The sequence below is a fragment of the Fistularia commersonii genome, chromosome 26 (genome assembly GCF_037954325.1).
Source record: "Fistularia commersonii isolate RoL2024-O1a breed Wild chromosome 26, RoL_Fcom_v1.0, whole genome shotgun sequence".
Taxonomy (NCBI): domain Eukaryota; kingdom Metazoa; phylum Chordata; class Actinopteri; order Syngnathiformes; family Fistulariidae; genus Fistularia; species Fistularia commersonii.
The window spans coordinates 5,982,678-6,001,888 of NC_141309.1; the positions used below are offsets into that span (position 1 = coordinate 5,982,678).

At 46.9% G+C, this 19,211-nt stretch overlaps 1 protein-coding gene across 1 annotated transcript in view; it reads left to right on the forward strand.

The window, feature by feature from the left end:
• smtnb (smoothelin b) overlaps nucleotides 1-19,211 on the forward strand; it is a 45,652-nt gene that overhangs the window by 9,695 nt on the left and 16,746 nt on the right. Inside the window, exons 2-7 of the mRNA XM_086173524.1 lie at nucleotides 6,467-6,624; nucleotides 7,870-7,948; nucleotides 8,036-8,114; nucleotides 9,017-9,096; nucleotides 14,739-14,841; nucleotides 18,122-18,783. Coding sequence (XP_086029650.1) covers nucleotides 6,467-6,624; nucleotides 7,870-7,948; nucleotides 8,036-8,114; nucleotides 9,017-9,096; nucleotides 14,739-14,841; nucleotides 18,122-18,783 — 1,161 coding nt within the window. The remainder of the gene's footprint in view (nucleotides 1-6,466; nucleotides 6,625-7,869; nucleotides 7,949-8,035; nucleotides 8,115-9,016; nucleotides 9,097-14,738; nucleotides 14,842-18,121; nucleotides 18,784-19,211) is intronic.

Sequence of the window (19,211 nt, forward strand, 5' to 3'; positions counted from 1 at the left end):
TTCAGTACACATGAGAAAACCAAGCCTACAGCATTCTTAAAAGTCAGAGGCAAGGGATGACGATATTTGCCAAAAAGTCATCTGAAGCACTGAAATGTCCTTTCACGCTGCTGTTTTTGAAATTTGCCGTGACGTGCTTTCCAGTTCCTTGTAAAAAAAAAAAAAAAAAATTGTTGTTGAGTAGACTGTAGGGAAGCTAGCGTGGCACTGTAAATGATGAATGAGAAGCGGCAAACCTTTCCTCTTCCATGTATTTATTCACCATTAACAAACAGTTACAGGAAGTGAATGGCAGAACACCAAAAAGTAGGGCCGTATATTTTGACTACCTTTGGAGCCTTGAGAGCTTTCCAGCTTCTCACACTCTTTCCTCTCCTGGCACGGGTAAATGAAACCGGCCTCGCCGACGTGAAATTGCACTCGAATCCGTTGTTGCTGTGCGTTCGAGGGTGTCTGTGTGTGCGGGAGTGTGTGTGTCTCCAGCTGGTCGGGATTAGTGTAAACCGTGAACAGCCTCTAATTGAACATGATTGAATGAGCTGCGGCCCCCGTGCTTCAACAGGAGGCCTTTGGATCTGGGCCCCGAGGCTTTTCCTGCCGCCGCCGTGACTCAGAGCGACCGGCGGGTGCTGAACGCCTCAGTAGGTCGTGTTGTGAGACATCAAATGATTTTATTGCGTTTTGTGTGTTGGGAAACTTTGAGCCGCACCCTACCAGGCCCGGACTTTTTGCGTCACAAAGGGCATCTGAATAAAATGCCATTAAAAAAAAAAAAAAATCTGTAATATCCTTTTCTTTCATAACAGTCCAAACCGCCTCCTCCGGCCTGTTTCCCCACATTGTAAAGCGACAGGGGAGTCACGTGACTCCGTCAAGGCCTGCAGGTGCATCGGCGACCGGCGGAGAGCTGGCGACGAGTTTCCAGGCTGCGGATGTAGCGTCGGCGACGTGACACCTGGCCGTCGTCAGATGCGTTGACAGCTCCCGGCCGCGTCTCCACCGGAGAAATATTTGCGTGTCTGTGCGTTTGACCTATTTTGTGTAACCTCTGAGTCATGTGTCTCATTGCGAGCGGCGCCGCGTGAAAAGCATCTCTGTCTGGGCATAACGGCCGCTCACCGGGGCAACAGCGTCGGGCCAAAGGTTTGCGGCTTAGCAATACGGAGACGTCATCTTGTTAACATTCATTAATGTGAGCCTAGATTTTTATTTTTTTATTTTTTTTCTCCCTCCGCACGTTGACAAAGTTCACTTTGTAGAATCTGATGTCACCTTCTCGTTCTGTCAAACGGACTTTGTGTCCACACGTGTGTGTGTGTGGGTGGGTGTGTGTGTCTGGCCCCTTTTTAATGGTTATTCTGTTGCTTGGCAGACGCCCAACTTTAAGGTGTGTTTTATTTGCTTGTATTGTGGCCCCTCATTACACTTCTGGTGCAGGGAAATTACAACTGGTCACCATAAAAAAAAAAACACATAAAGGAAAAGTCAGTTAAAAATGGTGGCTACGTGCCAGCTGACCTTTCCTATTTCATGTTTCCTCCATGCGTTGCCTGCAACCAATCCTGATTGGCCGAAACGGCCGTCTCCGCAGCGATTGGCTCGTTTGAAATCGCTTGTAAACATCAGCTGTTCCCACTCCTGCAGGGCCACAGATACTGGTCTTAAGGATTTTGGAGGGTTTGTCCGGTGACCGAGCAGGATAAACCGCCCACATGCACCGATACCCGTGAAACCAGAGTGGTAGAGAAGGCTACGGAGGATAACAAGTTAACATTCGGGCGGGCGTTGAAGTTTCTCAAGCTTTCGGAGACATTTTTCTCAACGGGAAGTTAAAATAAAAATAAATATTCAGACATATTGAATGATTGCTGGGGTCGGGCTCAGATAGATTGATAGAAAGGTAGATGGCTTTTTAAATGCCCAGGGAGAATTAAATTATTATAGCAGACATGTACATCAGAAAAGAATAAGGTAATAAGAAAATACAAGAATATTTTAAATACTAAAAAAAAACATATGGAAGGAACGAAAGCCGGTCCTTGGAAAGGCTCTACGATCGTGTACTTTTCTTTTATGGTCTTTTATTTTGAGAGACTGCAGTCATTTATTTTCCATAATGCTAATCCTGTATTCGAGGGAGAGGGGGGGGCGTTGGAGCCAACCGTAGCCGCCATTGGCCAAGAGGCAGGGTTCACCCTGGTTTGATCACGAGGCCACATATGGACGCATACAAGCATTCACTGTCTCATTCACACATCTGGGAGATTTGGGGAGTCCAAGAACCAATTTTGGACGGTCGGAGGAAATCGGAGATCCCCCCCGGAATCTAACCAGGAACCCTCTTGCTGTGAGATGGAAGCGCTAACCACTGCACCGCCACACGCTGTGAAATTCTTTCAGGAGTTTGACACAAGCGCTGACATGCAGACATCAGCCCTTGGCTTCTTTCTTTGTCCGGTCATTGTATATGATTTTGTTTACTTTGATAGGCTGAATGCAGCACACAGTCAAAAAAAAAAAAAAAAAAAAAAAAATTCCGCCAGTTTTGAAATACAGAGCAGAAGTTATTCATCGGGGGCCCCAGCTAATCTCTGCCATATCTCAATAAAGACCAATAAATCAACTAGTCCCCAAAATATGTTTTGAAGCTGCGAGTGTGTCATCGTATTGCAACAATCAGCTCAACAGCTCCCTTGACAATTGAGTGTGTGTGTGAGACACATGCTCTCCAGTGACGAAGAGAAGCATTTGTGTTGTCATTTCTTTTACTCACATTAATTTCTTGATGTTGTGTTTGTGTGTGTGTGTGTGTGTGTGTGTGTGTGTGTGTGTGTTTTAACTCCCTGCTGGCTGCCTGATGTAACGTAAAACCACGTTCCTGATTTTTTTTCTTTTTCTCTCCTCTCTCCATCTCCGTCCCTGTGAGTCAGCAGGAATGTGAGGAATGACCTGTCCCCTTTCCCACCCAACTCTGCCCATTTTTAGGCATTTCCAAGTCCGACTTCTCTTTCATTTCGCCTGCCTGTCACCATATCTCTATTAACTGTCGTATCCCTTCCCCCCCCCCCTTTTTTTCACTCCCGTCCTTTCTTTTCTGCCTTTGCTGAGCACTTTCTCCTCTTTGCCATTCTTTTTAGTCAGCTCAGCACTTTTAATTTCCACAAATTACAGTATATAGGAGAGCCCCTCTGAGCGAGTGCATATTTTTTCAAACCACTGAAAGACCTCAAGACGCCCCCCCCTCTTTCAGCTCCTCTGCCCCCCCCCAATTCTCCACCTCTTCTGGGTCCTGCATCTGCAGATGGGGCATCAAATGAAATGGCCCCCATCTTTTTTTTTTTTTTTTTCAGCCCATTAGGGTTTGCAGCTCCGCTCAACAGCAGCATTCATCTCTCTCTACGTGAAGCCGGCTTTGCATCAAAGGCTCGCGTTTCGTCGCTGCAGGTTTTAACCAGAGCGGCGGGGGATCCTAAAAGTGCGCAGTCGAGCGTGAGATGAATCAGCGTTCCTGCGTGTGTCGACAGGTCTTTCGCCGTCTACCGAACCGGGGGTATCGCTCTCATGCGATCGGAGATGACAACATCTGCCCCTCCCCTAATAACTGGCACTGACATGGGAAAAAAAAACCATCTGTCTGCAAGCACGCTTTTGTACATCTCCACAAACAGATTTACACTTTCACAACTCCTCCTTCCGCTTGAAGAAACAAACATGTTCTGACTAATCGTCCCTAAAACCAAAGTTTAAGCTCTCGGAGGCCTCACGAAACCCGGCTCGTCTTCGATAATGCCAAAACCAGAGTGAGGAAAGACGACGACCCATTCCCGGGCCGGTCTGAGAACCCGCGCACCTCTGATGACGGCAAACAGCCGGAGCACCAGCTGCCGCCCCGTCTGTGCCCTTATCCTCCGCCACTCGCTCAGGTGGTTTGTCTTTTCAAATTAGCGAAGTGGGTTCACTTGTCATCGCCAATCTGGCAGCCAAGCTGACCCAGTAACACAGATTTAAAGCTTCGCCGGTGCCACTTCTCACACCTACTCTTGTTTCTTCCCCGCCTATTCAAAGTGAATGTAAATCGTTTGAAAGAAGAGCTCTGAGTTACAGAACCACTGATCTGGTGAGCTAAACAAGACCAAAAGAATGGTGAAAGGCGGTCAAAGGCCAGTTCCCGCCATTAAGATTCACCTTATTTCACCGGGTATTTGAAAAATCTCTGCTATATCAGTCCATCACTTTTCCTTCTCATTGGAGAGTTGACATTTGGACGAGCCAGGCTCCATACTGATCGGGACGTCCTTCGCAGTTTTCGTTCATCCATAACATACAGAAATACCGTCTCTGCCACCAGTACGGCTGGTCGTCTACCTGGTTTCCTTTTACGGTTTTGTTGGCGCACATCTATTTGTTGCTGATTGTGTTACGTCACCGTAAAGGCTTGTGATAATATCTTACATGTTTGATATTGAAAAGATCTCTTTCCCACCTCACACTTATCCTCCGGGGGCCGGCAGTGCGCTGTGTCTCCAATAAGACTCTTCAGATTTCCTTCTGACTTTCGGCCTGAAAAATTCGAAAGGTGTACGCCCAGAATTACCGGTTGGGTAGTGATTAGATATCACATCCTAGACTCATATGCAAATAAAATGCCTCCATTCTGTTTGCAAAGTGCTAATGTGTTTTTTTTACCTGCTGTACCCACCTCTAGATTTACTTGGTGAGCTCTAGAAACAAAACAACTGAACAAGGTATTTTTTCTTACCCTTCACCCAAGTATGACATGCACCCCCGTGTCAGAGGTGTGTCAGATTGGAAATGAGATATGACCTGGCACGACGTGGATGGGTTCCAACGTGAATGCAGCGGAAACACCTCTGTAGGCGGCCGATAATTTGCAATATCAGCGCTGCTGATATCGGCCATTGGTTGGCTTGCACACTTCCCAATAGATTGACCTGTGTTTTTATCGAACTTGCGGGTTTGGCGATAAGAATGTTAAGTTAGAAAGAGTGCAGTTGGCTTTCGCGGGACGTTACTTCCTTCTTTGTTTACGGGCGACCCGCCAGTCACAAGGTTAGGGGTTTGATTCCTGCTATCTACACGTGGAAGTGTCCTTGGAAAAGACACTGAACACATGGCAGCTTCACCGCCATCGTGTGTGTGTGAATGGCTGAAGGTGTGAAGTTTACATTTTCAATTGATTTTGTAACTTTTTTTTTTTTTACCTTAGATCGTTTCTTTATTGTTGCTTCATTAATTGATCAATATAGATAAAATATTTTTTTTGAGTTAAGTTTTTCTCCTATTACAGAACAGCAAACCCTAAATAATTATAATTGTATAAACTGGATGGGACACAACACATGGGATCATTTCTTGTGTCCAGCTAATTTTCTCCCCGTGTACGGAGCCTTTTCTTGATTATTATCAAACATGATTTTTTTTTTCTTCTAACTCTTTTGCGATCCGATGTTTTAAAAAGGGCCCATAGACTATTTCCCAGAATTCCTGTTTCTTGATGTTTTCAATACAACCGACCATGAATGCAGCAGACAGATTTACTGACTGGAGGGAAAGTGGTGTGCGGTGAAATGTGGAAGAAGATGTAAAGAAAAAAAAAAGCTGCATTGGAATCTAACCTTCGCGAATGCTTGCAAAACACATGAAATGTTTTTTCTTGGAGTGACTCGGTGGAAACGTGGCTTGATGAAACCGTGGTAAACTCTGAGCGGTGCCATATGTCATCTCATTTGTGATAAATTGTGATTAAAAACAAACACGACGCAATCTCAGTCCTACTTTTTGCCCCTGAAACCCACATTTCTGCTGTATTTGTTTTTTTTTTTACTTACTGTAAGTTTTTGGACAGAATCAGAGGCTTTTAGCGAGACGGAGAGAAGCACCATCAATCCCTCTTGTTTCAACAGAAAAGCCACAAAAACCGGCGCCTTGCTGGCAAGTCTCGAACGAGTGGAGGGAGAAGAAGAAATTGAGAAAACCATGTCTGTTCTTGTTACAGATTCAGATATTCAATGGTATCGTCATCAAAGTAGAATACTTTTGCTTGCGCAGAGGAAACGTTCGGACTGAAAGGTCCTTCCGTTTGACCTCGGACACCGTGGCCTTCAAACCGCTGAGTGAAAGGCCTCCGAGCAGGCACATCAGGATGTCACTGCCGGTGACCTTTGACCTTTAACTCAATGAAAAATGCCATTTTTAATAAAAAGAGGGCAGGTTAGTTTTCTTTGAGGGAAATCACGTGATTGATTTTCCACAAAAGTTCATACATGACCAAAAAAATTATATGTGTGTGTGTGTGTGTGTGTGTGTGTGTGTGTGTGTGTGTGTGTGTGTGTGTGTGTGTGTGTGTGTGTGTGTGTGTGTGTGTGTGTGTGTGTGTGTGTGTGTGTGTGTGTGTGTGTGTGTGTGTGTGTGTGTGTGTGTGTGTGTGTGTGTGTGTTCCCCCCAGTTGGATGGAACGGTCGATCTGGACGAGAGACGCCTCATCCGTTCAGCCATCCGGGAACTGAGGAGGAGAGAGATCGAGGACATGGAGGCGGCTCTGGCCAGCAAACGGTTTCGACCCACGCGACTCAAACAGCAGGAAGACAAGGAAAACCAGCACAGGTAAGCACACACACACACACACACACACACACACACAAAGTGTCTGGGTGCTGACTCAGCACTGATGATAGCTATGTGTTGATGCAGTGTTTGGGCCTGTTCATATTTCAACACTTTAAGTGCAAAGTATTCTTTGAGTTGTCCTGACGACTGTAAATCAGCCTGTTTATGTTTTTTCATCAGATAATGTTTTTAATGTGTATTTCTCAGCCCACTTCAAGCCTCCTCGACGGCTTTTCCAGAAACAGTGGTTCAGCTGAGGAATGTGGAAAAACTCTAATGGTGCCATCTTTGTCAGCGAATCAAACGAAGAACAGGATTTACCGGTTCAAGGTTATCAGAGAGGATGGTCTTTGTCTTTCGCTAAAAGCGGCACAGAATTTAAAAAAAAAGCCGATTTTGTTTTTGTTCCAGCGGGTTATGGAAAAACAAGCATATGCTCCCGCTATTCAAAATATAATCATTTAAACCAGAGAAGCCACATCTGACAGATCTCCCACCGAACCAGTCAGAGGAGCCGGAGCTGTTATCAAGCTGGCGTCTTGAAGATAATCATAGAAGAAGTCGCTGTTTTTGCTTATTTTACTAGATTTGTAGAAATATAATGAGCCGAAGCAGTGATTTAGAGTAAAATTTCTTCATGTGAAGATGATACTGATGCCTCCACCGCGTTCCCCCCCACTGACGCTAAAGAGCCGGTGGCTGGACGTAATTATTTCCCTCCCGGGTTTCTTGTCGATGACTCTAGTTACACAAATAAAACATGCAGGAAAAGCACATTTGTTGTAGAAAAAAAAAAACCCTGCGTGTATGTATACGTTCTGCAACGCACGGCTGTGCCGGACAGTGGAAGCTGCATTATCCCGCCGTTCTCCACAGAGGAATGTAGAATATTCTACCTCCTTGTGCCACGCATCCTCCAATACCAGCAACTGGGGGAAAGTGAGGATAGCGAAGGAAGCTGGTGGAGCGAATGAGTAATGGGAACCAAACCAGGGAAATAGAAATACGAGGCTGCGAAGAGGGAGGATGGAGGAAGCCGTCAGATATGTCCAGGCTCGGTATAACTTTTTCCGATTTGTGAGGGGTTTTCTTTTTTTTCAGCAAGCGCGGCGAGGAAAGCTGACTGTCACGTTGACAGTGTCTTTTTCTGTCTTTTTGCACAGGGTCGCCTTCGCAGTTTCGGTAGCTTTCGATCCACGGGTGAAAGTCGTCGTCGTAACCACTTGTCTCTCTGCCGCGCAGGTCGGAATCCAACGACACGCTGGAGGTCCTGTCGCGCAAACTGCAAGCCATCCAAGACGTGGATGAGCTCACGAAAATGGTCAGTGGCGATATACAGCGGGGGGGAAAAAACTAAATACCGGTTCGATTGTGCTTAACTATTTTTTTTTTTCTGACTCGCTCGTAGCTCCGCGCCTCCAGTGAATATGAGGAGAGGAAGCTGATCAGGGCGGCCATCCGGCAAATCCGGGATGGGCAGCAGCAAGGTGAGTTCAGCTGTTTTTCCTTTTAAAGATGGAATCTAGATGTGTCCGATAATGTGGCGTGACTTGGGAGTTCGATAAGGAGCGCCAAGAAATTTAGTTTTGTTTGCTAGTCGGCAAGAAAACCAAAGGGAAAAACCGTAGTTTTGATTTCGATTCGGGCTTTTTACCCCCACTGACACTCCGCAAGAGGTAAAAACGTTCAATCCGGCAAATCTCATTTAGTAATGAAAAGTCATAATTCTCTTTTTTGTTTGTGTGTTAAATCACGCAGTCCTCTCACTCCCAAATTGAAAATCTCAAGCGTCCTCAAAAAGGGCTCAGGAGATAACGTGATATTTCAGGCAGCATATTACTACGCTCATGAATCTTCCGAGCGCTGACACTGAGAGGCCTCTTGGGGGAGCTAAAACGAAAGCGCTTAACCGTCATCCGGCTGTGCCAAGTCTGCTCAGTAGGAGCCGGCCATCAGTCAGTGCAGCGCTCCCGTGTGCTAGAACACGCTTACCATGCCAGCCTCCGATACACACCGCATAAATCTCTGCTACTGGATGCGAGTAGCGACGTTCCTCCACAATGTGTGCGCTGTGGGCAACAATGTGTTGCTTGTGAGCGGCTCCAGGCCCGTCCAACGCATCCGGACGATCGCTTTTGCAATGAGAACGAAAGCGAGATAAGCCAAGAATGGTGGAGTTCAATCCTATAAAAGGAAAAGGAGAGCCACCGATCAAAAAAGTATACCAATGAGAATTCAGTTTGATATGTAATTGTATTTTTTTTTTTTTTTGTTTGTTTTTATTTGTCCTGATGAAGCAGAAATATACTCCCAGGTTGTTTTTGTTTCCTTTTCTTCAGAAAACTTCAGTTTGAACTGTCTGCTTATTGTGGTCTCCCGTTTGCTTCAGGGCCGGCGGAGAGGGGTCAACCCGCCGGCTGCTGTCTGGAGGCAGAAAACGTGGAGCCGCCGGTCGCCAGGGGAACCGCGGTGAGTCCGGCCGAGTCGATAGAACACCAACGGATAATATTGAAATGCCCCGCGGTGACGCTGATAGAGAGGAATTGATGAGTAAGCCGCTCACAGTGGCTTTTGATAGCAGCGTCAGCGGGGTGTTTACATACCTGCAGTATAGTGACCACCGGGGATCCGGGTCAGGAATGCCGCGACCAACGAGAAGCTTTGGAACCGGAGTCACAAACGTTAATGTTCCTCCGCCACAGCCACACACTCACACACTCAAAAACACACACAAAACACGAGCCTGGGCTGCCACGCAGCATGGCACATGCCTCTCTTTATCATTCAAGCCAGGCCATGTGTGAGGAAGAGGATCAAATTCAAGAGAGGGAACACTCCTTTTGTCACACCCGTCATCCATGCAGGTGTAACATTTTAACAGCCCGAGGCCGAATGAGCTTTTTTTTTTTTTTTTTTCCTTTTTAAAATCAATTAGCTTCTTTTTTTTTTTTTTGTCAAAGCCGAACAGGCGCTTCACTGTGAAGCCTCCAGATTGAGTGATGTAATCACCGCGCTGGCCGTTAAGCAACAACGACATTTGTCAAGAGCCGATATTTTCTTATCTTTTGTGTTGGATAACAAGCTTCTGCTGAATGCTCCGGTGCTACTCTATGAGAAGGTTTTTTTTTTTTTATTTGTCAATGTTGTTTTAAGGTCAGAAGCGCCTAATGTATTCATATTTAACATGTGAAAAGGGAACGTAATCAGTCACATCATCGGTGATCTGACGGCCCGCGTGCTGGGACCCATCCTTTCTTTTATCATACAAAAGACCGTCGGGATTGGCGTCATTGTCTGCAGCGGCCCGAGCTCTCCTCGCACGCATGCCTTTGTGCGCGTGTGTTTTCTGCTGAGATAGGAAGCGACGATAGCTCGTTGGCGTCACAGGATACTCTTACATTCAGGCCTTTTTTTTTTTTTTTTGGCCTCCCTTCCTATAATACCGCCGAAAACAACAGCGGTGAGGCCGCGAGCCACAGGAATAGTGATGGATGAGTGGTGGTGGTGGTGAGGAGGAGGGGAGGGGGGCGGGTTTGGACAGACAGACCGGCAGCCCACCAGCTGTGCCCCAGCAGTCTCAAGTCTGCGCTGGAATGGGGATGTGGCCAAAAACAACAGCAACCACCAGCAGCAGCAGCAGCAGCAGCAGCGAGGCTCCTTCCAGTCACATCTCAGCAGAGGATCTCCTCGAGCTCCGTGCAGCAGCTCTTATCTGTGGCCCTCATCTGCCGTGGCATGACACAACAGCCACACACACAAACACACCGTAGCGTGTACGTCGCCACAAGTTTGAAACAAACACCATCTCAAAGTGTGTGATATTAGGTTCCATATATATATATATATATATATATATATATATATCTTCTTCTTTTGGCTTTTCCCTTCAGGGGTTGCCACAGCGAATCAACTCTCTCCATCTAACCCTATTCTCTGTATCCTCCTCCCTCTCTCACACCAACTACCTTCATATCCTATATATATGAAACAAATGAGCATTAGTTTCGGGGGGGAAAAAATACGGAGTGTCGATGTGTTTCATTACTGGATTAATGGCTGGCTCCCGATCTGTAATTTCAGCCGCGACCCATTAGAAGTTAATGATTGGTTCGAACATTCCAGGATTGCTGACGGTAGAAGTTTCCTTTTGCTCATCTCGAAAAAGTGTAACTGTATATAGAAACTTTTATTATATCACCGTAGCGTAAATTGCACCGGAGAAAAGCTATAATCATTCTAATATGAAACTAGAAGGCACAATGAAGGAAACACACTCTAACTTAGAGTAACTTTCATTTTGCGAAATCTTGCATTTCCTGACTGATGTTTATCATGAAAAAGAATGCTTATAATAATATAATAATGAATCCTATATTATTATATATCGAAACAAAATCCATTCTAAACAGAAAAAATGTAAAGATACTTGAAAAAGCAACTAAAATTAATAAAGAGCGTCAAAGAAAATTTCCTTTTCTTTCTGCAGCTCGAAAAATAAGGTCAAACAAAGTCAGAGTAGGTCAGAAGTTAATGTGTCAACCAGGCCACTATTCAACCTGTATGGAAGAGTGTGTGTGTGTGTGTGTGTAAGACCCCCGTGGAGAGGGAGGGGAAGTGAAGGGAGTGGCTTGTTTGTGTTGTGTGTGTGTGTGTGTGTGTGTGTGTGTGTGTGTGTGTGTGTGTGTGTGTGTGTGTCAGTGTTATGCATGTGGTGTTTGTGGTGTACATGTTTGTGTGTGCATGATGTGGCTGAGGGAGTGAGGAGGCAGGAGTAGCGGACGTCCTGACTCCAAATAGGCAACTGCTGAGAGAGAGAGAGAGAGAGAGAGAGAGAGAGGGAGGGAAAGAGGGGAGAGAGAGGGAGAGACGGTAAATGCATCAGTCAGTGTGATTCTCACCGCCGCCTGTCACAAACCAAACGCTCCTCCGGCTTCATCACCTTGACACTTGAGTCTTCTTCACCGGTGATCTCGCTCACGCCTCCTTGAAAGAATGGAACGCCCATCTGTTCACCTTCCAGGTTTGTTTCCATTCATCTTTCTGTCGAGTTAACGCATACCTGCATTTTCCCCCGCCGACTCGCTCAGTTTACCTCGGCGATGACAAAGGTGAGGGTCGATGACGATGGCGCTCGATGATTTGCAGATGTTTAATCTGCCTTTTGGGAAACACCTGAAGCGCCGCGTCGGCGACTTTCAAAGTTTTCACTTTCGTTCGTCCTCCGATCGTCTCGTATGTGAAGAGAAAAAAAAAAAAAGAAATAACAGCGGCGCAGCCGTTTGACTCCCGGCGGCCAGGCCTCGTGTTTGCAACTTTTGTTTTTTAAAGTCTTTGAAGCTGAGTGGATCTGCAGGAGCTCTGGGGAAAAGCAGAGTTCATTTTAGGAGAAAGAAAAAGAAGCAAATTGGGTTTCGCCAAATAAAAAAAAAAAAAAAGTGGAATGATGTTTGTATGTGCGCGCTTTCATTTCATCTACGGTATTTCAGCGTCTGGAAGGGTTCCAGATGTGGCTCCTCAGACTGTGGTAACACAAAGTGGGCTGCCAGATTTCCCTTTCTCTTCCGCATGGACCCGTGGAGCAGACTCAGTGATCCGCTTCCTAGCGGGATGAACACTTTTCACCTCCGCGTAAAACTCCGACCGGCGCAGCCCGTTCATTTTCGAACCCACGGCGCGCGAACCTCGTGGTCATTCCGTGGAGCCGAGGGGGTTCAGAGGAGGCCAGATGGCCGACGCATTGCTGTGGTTGCAAGAGGACAGCCCCTGTTTTTGCGGGCACGATCTTTTTTTTTTTTTTTACAATTATAGTCCCACACAAACAGGCTCCCGCGGCCAGAGGGGGAAAGAGGGGTTTTGGAGGAGCATCATACTGGGACGGTGTCAGTGGTCTCGACTGTCAGAGCCGGAGAGAAGCCACTAATGACAGCATGCCGGCTGGCAACTGGTCCTGAGCTCTGGTCTGCGTCTCCACTTATACTCTATCTCCTCTTTTTTTTTTTTTTTCTTCTCCTTCAGCCTCACTGTCTGGTAGAAAAATGTTCCCTGTGGTTTAGTGGGAGCTGTGAAATGATGGCTGTCTGTCCCGGCGCTGCGAGGAGCGAGAGGCCGGGAGAGACTCGTCGTCTCTAATTGTGTTTATTGCTCAAACACAATTATCTCCCCCTGTGACTCTTTGAGTGTCTCCGCTCCGACCAAGAGTGTCTTTTGTGACTGACCGACCCCCCCCTCCTCCTCCTCCTCCTCCCCAGTATTCCTCCATGGCACCCTTGCTCCCTTTGTGTGTGGGCGAAAATCACGTTTGTCTCTCCAAACTCATCAGACAGCGTAATGGGACGTTTTTTGTTTTTTTTTTTAAAAGGAAAATTCTGCAGATTTCCAGCTCTTTACGGAGACGTTCGCATCTGCAGCAGAAGCAAACCCGTCGGAAACAATACGTGCAAGAACTTTTTTTTTTTTTTTTAATTATTATTTGCAGCTAAGCATTTTTTCCACCCGTGAGGGGAAAGGGTAGAGGCTGGAGGTTTTCAGTAGTTTTAGAGCGTCACGTTTCATTTTTTGGCATTCTTTATAAGGGAAGACTTGGCATTTTAACTACATTTTAACTGCAAAAGTTGACCTACTCGGCCTGTTTTATCGATGCAATGGTTTTGCTTCCTATCCTAAATGGTGTCTGTAGAGATCTGCCCTTCGAGCTCATCTCGCAACGTCACATTTAATTACATTTTCTCTCGAAAGCGATTCAGCCGCTCCGCCTTGTAATCTGACGGAGGTTGGGGGAGGTAACATCCGGCGCTCCGTTCACACCTCTTTGCCCCCAAACACACACACACACACACTCGGCAGAAGAACCCACACCTCACAGGACCCGTCAAACAATCTCTGGTCGGTCTCTTCTGAGAGATTTGCGCGACGACATTCTTCCTTCAGGTGATCCCGCAGGGATGCAGACCACCTGAGAAGCCTCCTTCTCCCCGCCCTAACCCGATACCAGTTCCAGTTTTTTGACATGCTTTTGTTTTCTTGTATTTCTTATGACAAGCAGTCGCAAATAGAAAATAGACCAAAAATTCAGATGGGAATCAAAGTGGCAATATAATCTGAATCACCTGATAATTTCCCCCTTTTTTTTCTTAACGTTATCATGAACAAACACACCAGGTTGTTGAGGAACATTCTCCAATATGTCCATATATGTTTTTTTTACATGCACAACAGCATATCAGTATTTGTTCTCCTCATATGCAATGTGATTGTGCACTTCAAGCGTGATAAATGCGGGGGATCATTTTGGACGTGGCACTTGCACAGAAAAGTGATGGGTTTCGTCGGGGGTATGCTTGGAAGCGCTACTTTTTTTTTTCTAAAAATGTTTTCTCGCGCGACGGATGATTATAATCTTTGAGTTTGCGTGTCTTATGCACGCCGCCCCGATCGTTCGAGTGGTTTAAACTGCGTGCCCGTGCTTGGAGAAGCCTTATTTATGCAGCTGATTCTCTTGTGGAGCAGCTCAAGGCCAGGCACCCGGAGGTCCTGCTCCTTGGGCCTCTGGTGCCTTTGCATCAGGCATCTACATCTTTCCCTTTCCAAACCTCTCCTGTTTCCTTCCCATATGCCAAAGCGCCGCAGCTTCTCCTCCACGATCTCCCTCCCTCCCGCCGCCGCTGCTTTTTCCTCTCCACCTGGATTAATCGGGAGTTCTGGCTTCAGAGGAGACGTATAAATATACTTTGTCCCGCTGTAGAATTTGGTGTGCTCTCCCTCTTTTCTCACGCAGGGAAAATAAAGCAGCCCTATACTTTTCCAGCTGGCCAAACATTTTTTTTGTTCATCACCGGCGGGTCTTCAGGGGATCCTTTGACCTCCAACACGAGGAAGGTGTTCTCACCAACTGACCTCAAACGGATGATTGCAGCTCTGATGTTTTCACTCTCGCTTTGATCGGAAGAATGCCACTTTGGCGGCGCGCTAGACATCGGCTCCTCTTTCTAAGAAATAAGTGAAGGCTCTCGATTCGGAAATTAAAGAGCGCGGCGGAGTCGTTCCGAAATGGAGTAAACACATGTAACTCTTCCATCTTCTTTTTTTTTTTTTTTTTCCTCATATTTCAACAGGACGCCGAGAAGCAGAGTTGCAGTGAGCAGGATCGTATCAGAGCTCAGATCGCCGAGATACGTGGCCAGCAGACCCAACAAAGCAGAGAGCTGCAGAGAATAGGTGAGAAATGCCCTTTATCCGCGCCCGCCGAACACCCTCGGCACCTCGGATTTGTGTTTACCCACCACAACTCCGGGGATCGGTGACGCACAAAAGCTTGTATACGCTGCAAACAGTAGGGCAAAATGAAACGGGCCCCGATGCCCGGACGCCCACACTGGTCGCCTCTGTGGCGTGAATCCAGGAGCCGCCCCGCGCGTGACCAGATGCAATTTCCTCTCAACGGCTTGTTAAAACAGCCGGCCAATGGAGCCACTCTTCAGAGGTGGCGCTCAACAGGTCATATTAGTTTAGGCTCTTTAAGCTCCTTTATCGTCCGACTTTATTAACTGTTTGGAGTCGTCGACTTGACTGAAGTGTAACCTTACTTCTTTAGCCGCTCAAGCCAATAATAAAATTGCATGAATGTAAGCCTTCAGCGAGGATTTGAAGTGTTTCCTTCACTTCGATGACGGACTGGAACGCGACACAAGGCTCGTCTATGAGGTCGCCAGTTTATGCACGGCTGACCTGGTGTCATGTAAACGTGTTATAACGGCCGTCCCCTCAATTAAAAGTTAATCACAATCCCCTGCAGTTAAAGATGAGCTTTAAATTCCATTTTGTTTCCATGCGACCTTCGCAGACCCGACCCCGGCGTAAATCTGGCGGGCGGTGCTTGGATTGTTTGTCGGGTGGGTTTATGGGACGCAACGGAGGGGAAACTCAACAGCCGCACCTCCGCTAAAAAAAGCCGATACCAGAACAGAACCAAGGCTTGGCGGAGAAACTCCCCACTGTTCCAGTGTTTTTCCTGCCTTATAATTTTAAAGCCAGGGTGAAGCTCGGGTCAACAAAAGGAGACCACCGTAGAGAAGCCAAGCCTTATTTAAAAAAAAAAAAAAAACATGGCGCAGTTGTGGACAAGAGAGACGAGACAAGCTGGCCTGGTGATTCTCGATAGCCGGTGGCAGAAAATAAGACATCAGCCCAAAATATTGGTTGTGTTGATTTTTAGACATTTTTCTAATGTTAAGACAAAAAAAAAAAAAACCATCTACTAACCAGCTGTCACCGAGCAGCTCTGCTCCAGCCGTGCTGCATTCTAGCGCGAACTGTAACCGGGTAAGGCTGTGATTTAGAAAATGAAATGTTTTTGAAAAGATGGAAATGCTCTGGAATGCGCTGCAGCCTTCAAATTCCCAAAATATAGAAACAAGTTTCCGCACTCTTGCCAAGTTCACACGTGCGGTCGTGTACAACACGGACCGGCAGCCACGGGGGCCGTCTTTGCCCCTTCCATGTCACTGTCAATCACACATCCCGAGGTCTGCGGCTGCACTTTCCGACGAATGCGCTAAAGCTAAATGTTAAACGGGTTCGTCACGTCCGCGATCAGAAGTTGGAACACCGCGCAGACCAGTTTCACTCCCCTGTCTGGCGTCCTCGCTGTGTATCATTCCATGTTGTCCTCCCTAGATTTCCCGTCTCTGTCTTTTTTTCTGCAGCGCTTATAAAATGGCTGCAGTGCAAGACGTCGCATCAACTTAAAGCGTCGCGTACATTTTTGATCCCTTTGGTTCAAGCTGTTATGTGCGGCGGTAACATTAAACGCAAACCATAAAAGTACCATGAACCCTTTTTAGCGCCACTGTTTTAAGAGCATAAATGGATTACCAGTCAGTACAAGTGAGTTTTATAAACTATATGTGGAAATATAGATAAATAATACAATTAAAGACGACAACGCTCCTAAATTTAGATTCAAAAAAAAATCTTGCTTCACTACTTAATGTTTAATTATGCCATGAATATATTATTTTATTTTAAAAAAATATTCCTCAAATCCAGCACAAACACACACCAGTTTATTGCCTGTTTAGACCATGTTTTGATGCACGAAAACGCGAGGAAGGTGGTTAAAAGCTGCATCACCGGTAGGGGACGGTTTCCGAAGAAAGCCAGAAAGCAGGAAAAAAATTGTCAAGAACAGACTTGAGGACTTACAAAACAAACCCAGATGGCCAGATGGTAGAATTTAGGTTAAAAGCACCAAAACGTGTTTACAACAGTGCGTATTGAAGTTCAGAAATGCAACAAGTAACGACAAAAAAAAAACTTTATTTGTTTAATTTGTAATGGCTGAGAGGTTTTGTTTATTACCGTAATAACCATTTGTTGCAAAAACACAACGGTATGTTGTTTTTCCGTCCTTTTCATGAAGGTCGTCAACAGGCGAAGTCGTAATTACCGCCTTCGTTGCTCCGACAAACACGGGCTTCCCTCGGGTCATCGCTCCGGCCGTAAAGAAGCATAAAGAAAGTCGCCCTGGGCCTTTGTCTCGACTCTATATAACGACACCACGTGCTCTTTTGTTACTATTTTTCAAGCGAAAAAGCAAACCTCTCATTATCAAGTCACAACGGGGGTTTTTCCCGAAATTGCCACACAATGGATACAACAGTTCCCCCTACAGCAAGATCGGGAACAATAACACGAAGGTTTGTGAAAGAGGCAGTGTGCTTGCACTCCGGTTGACCTGTAAACCAGTTCGGGTCGAGGCGCAGATACACAGATTTAATATACCCTGAGCTGAACCGCGTGTCTATTCATAGCTTTACATGTGAGAGAAGGAGCCATCCACGTCCATAATCACGTTACCTAATCGCAACAAACCACACCACGGGGCGTATGCGTGAAATCGGAGACCCGACGCGCTCTGTTCATTTTTTCCTTATCAGTGGCGAATAAGCGACCTCCGATGATCCGTCGCTTGAAGCGAGACGCGATGTGGAGTTCCAGGCTGCGATGCAGGGAGGATGTGGGTACCGCTCTGTTGTTTAATGTGCGGTTTCCTGATGAGAGCAGGAGCGGCGAAGGAGGCTGGACGGGAGGGAAAAGGAAGTACTACCTCCTCTCTCCCAACCTCCGTCTCCATTTCACCCCTGCTTCCTCCCTTTGGCTTCTCCATTTACCTCCGACAGCTGTTGCGCATACTCCGTCTCTCCTCCTCCCGTTTTTACACACAATACAATGTCACAAGTCTCGCTCAGGAACTCAGACTAGTCTGGAGGAAATGCCTACATCCCCTCCTGTCTCCATGAGCCACCTCTGTGGTCCTGAGTCATATTTCCTAGTCCGGCCCCTCTTCTACAGTCAAGCTAGTGGAAGTATTTCATTATTTCAGTCTCAGATGTCCCGGGATACCGTTTTCAGTCAGACGTGTTCTCCGTGACGCAGGATATTGTTTTTAATATACATTAAAACAGTTAAAATTACAAGTTTTTTTATTCTGTGGCAGGTTCTAATTCAAACATGGTGTTGGTTCTCGACCACCTGGTAGAGGACGACGGCTCCGGGCCTCTGCTGATCCAGCCTCCGGGAGAGGCCGCCGAGCCCGACGCCGCGCTGCCGCACCGTCAGATGTCCGAGTCCCCGGTGTCGGACTCGCCGCTTATGGCGTCCGCCCTGGATTCTGTGGCCTCGGAAAAGAACCCGGGATCGGCGTACAGAGACCGGCTGGACTCCGGAGCCTCCGACAGGAGCCAGAGTTCCTCTCAGCGGAGCCGCCAGAACTCCGGGGCATCGGAGCAAAGCCTCGGATCCCAGTCTTTCGCCAGGAAGAGGCTGGGGTCCGATCTGTCCGACTCCAGCGGCAGACTCCGGTCGGGCTCCGGGGCCTCGGACAGCATGGGCCTGTTGTCAAGGAAACGGACCGACTCGGTGACGTCAGAGCAGAGTGCGAGCATGTCCTCCGAGGAGAGGTGTCCGGCGGAGGAAGCGGAGGGAGATTCAGAAAGCGAGACCGGGAGCCGGGATCCGGGCGGTCTTGGAGCTCAGCCCAGCCAGAACCACATCGGTGACGAGGATCGTCCCGACGGGGCCGTTTTATCCCGCGTGGATCCTGGAAACAGTCTGCCCAACGGCACCGCCAAGGAAAAAGATGACGTACTGACTGAAAAGGTAAAAAAAAAAAATCAAATAAATTTACACATGTTTTGCGTCAATCCAACAGTGTAGTTTTTTTCGGAGAATTGTTTTACTCCGGCGTAAATTACAGCCCCCGAACCTGCCATTAAAGTACATTTAAAACTTTTCTCAAACACATCGGAGCATTACGATTGCCATGAATGGAGGATTTTATTTTAGCCTTAAATGTTGGTTTCTGTTACAATGTGTATTTTGCAAATCTAAATATTTGAGCCAGCGGTATAGTAACACACGCACACGCACAGGATTTACCAAACTAGCACCACTAGAGGGCGCCGTCGAGCCAGATGGAACCCGTCACGCGAAGATCTGCTCTTCTTTCCATTTTTCCGTTATAAGTGACCCGGACACCCTGGCCCGGTGTGACGCGCGGGTTACATCGGCATCCGTAAACAACGCCG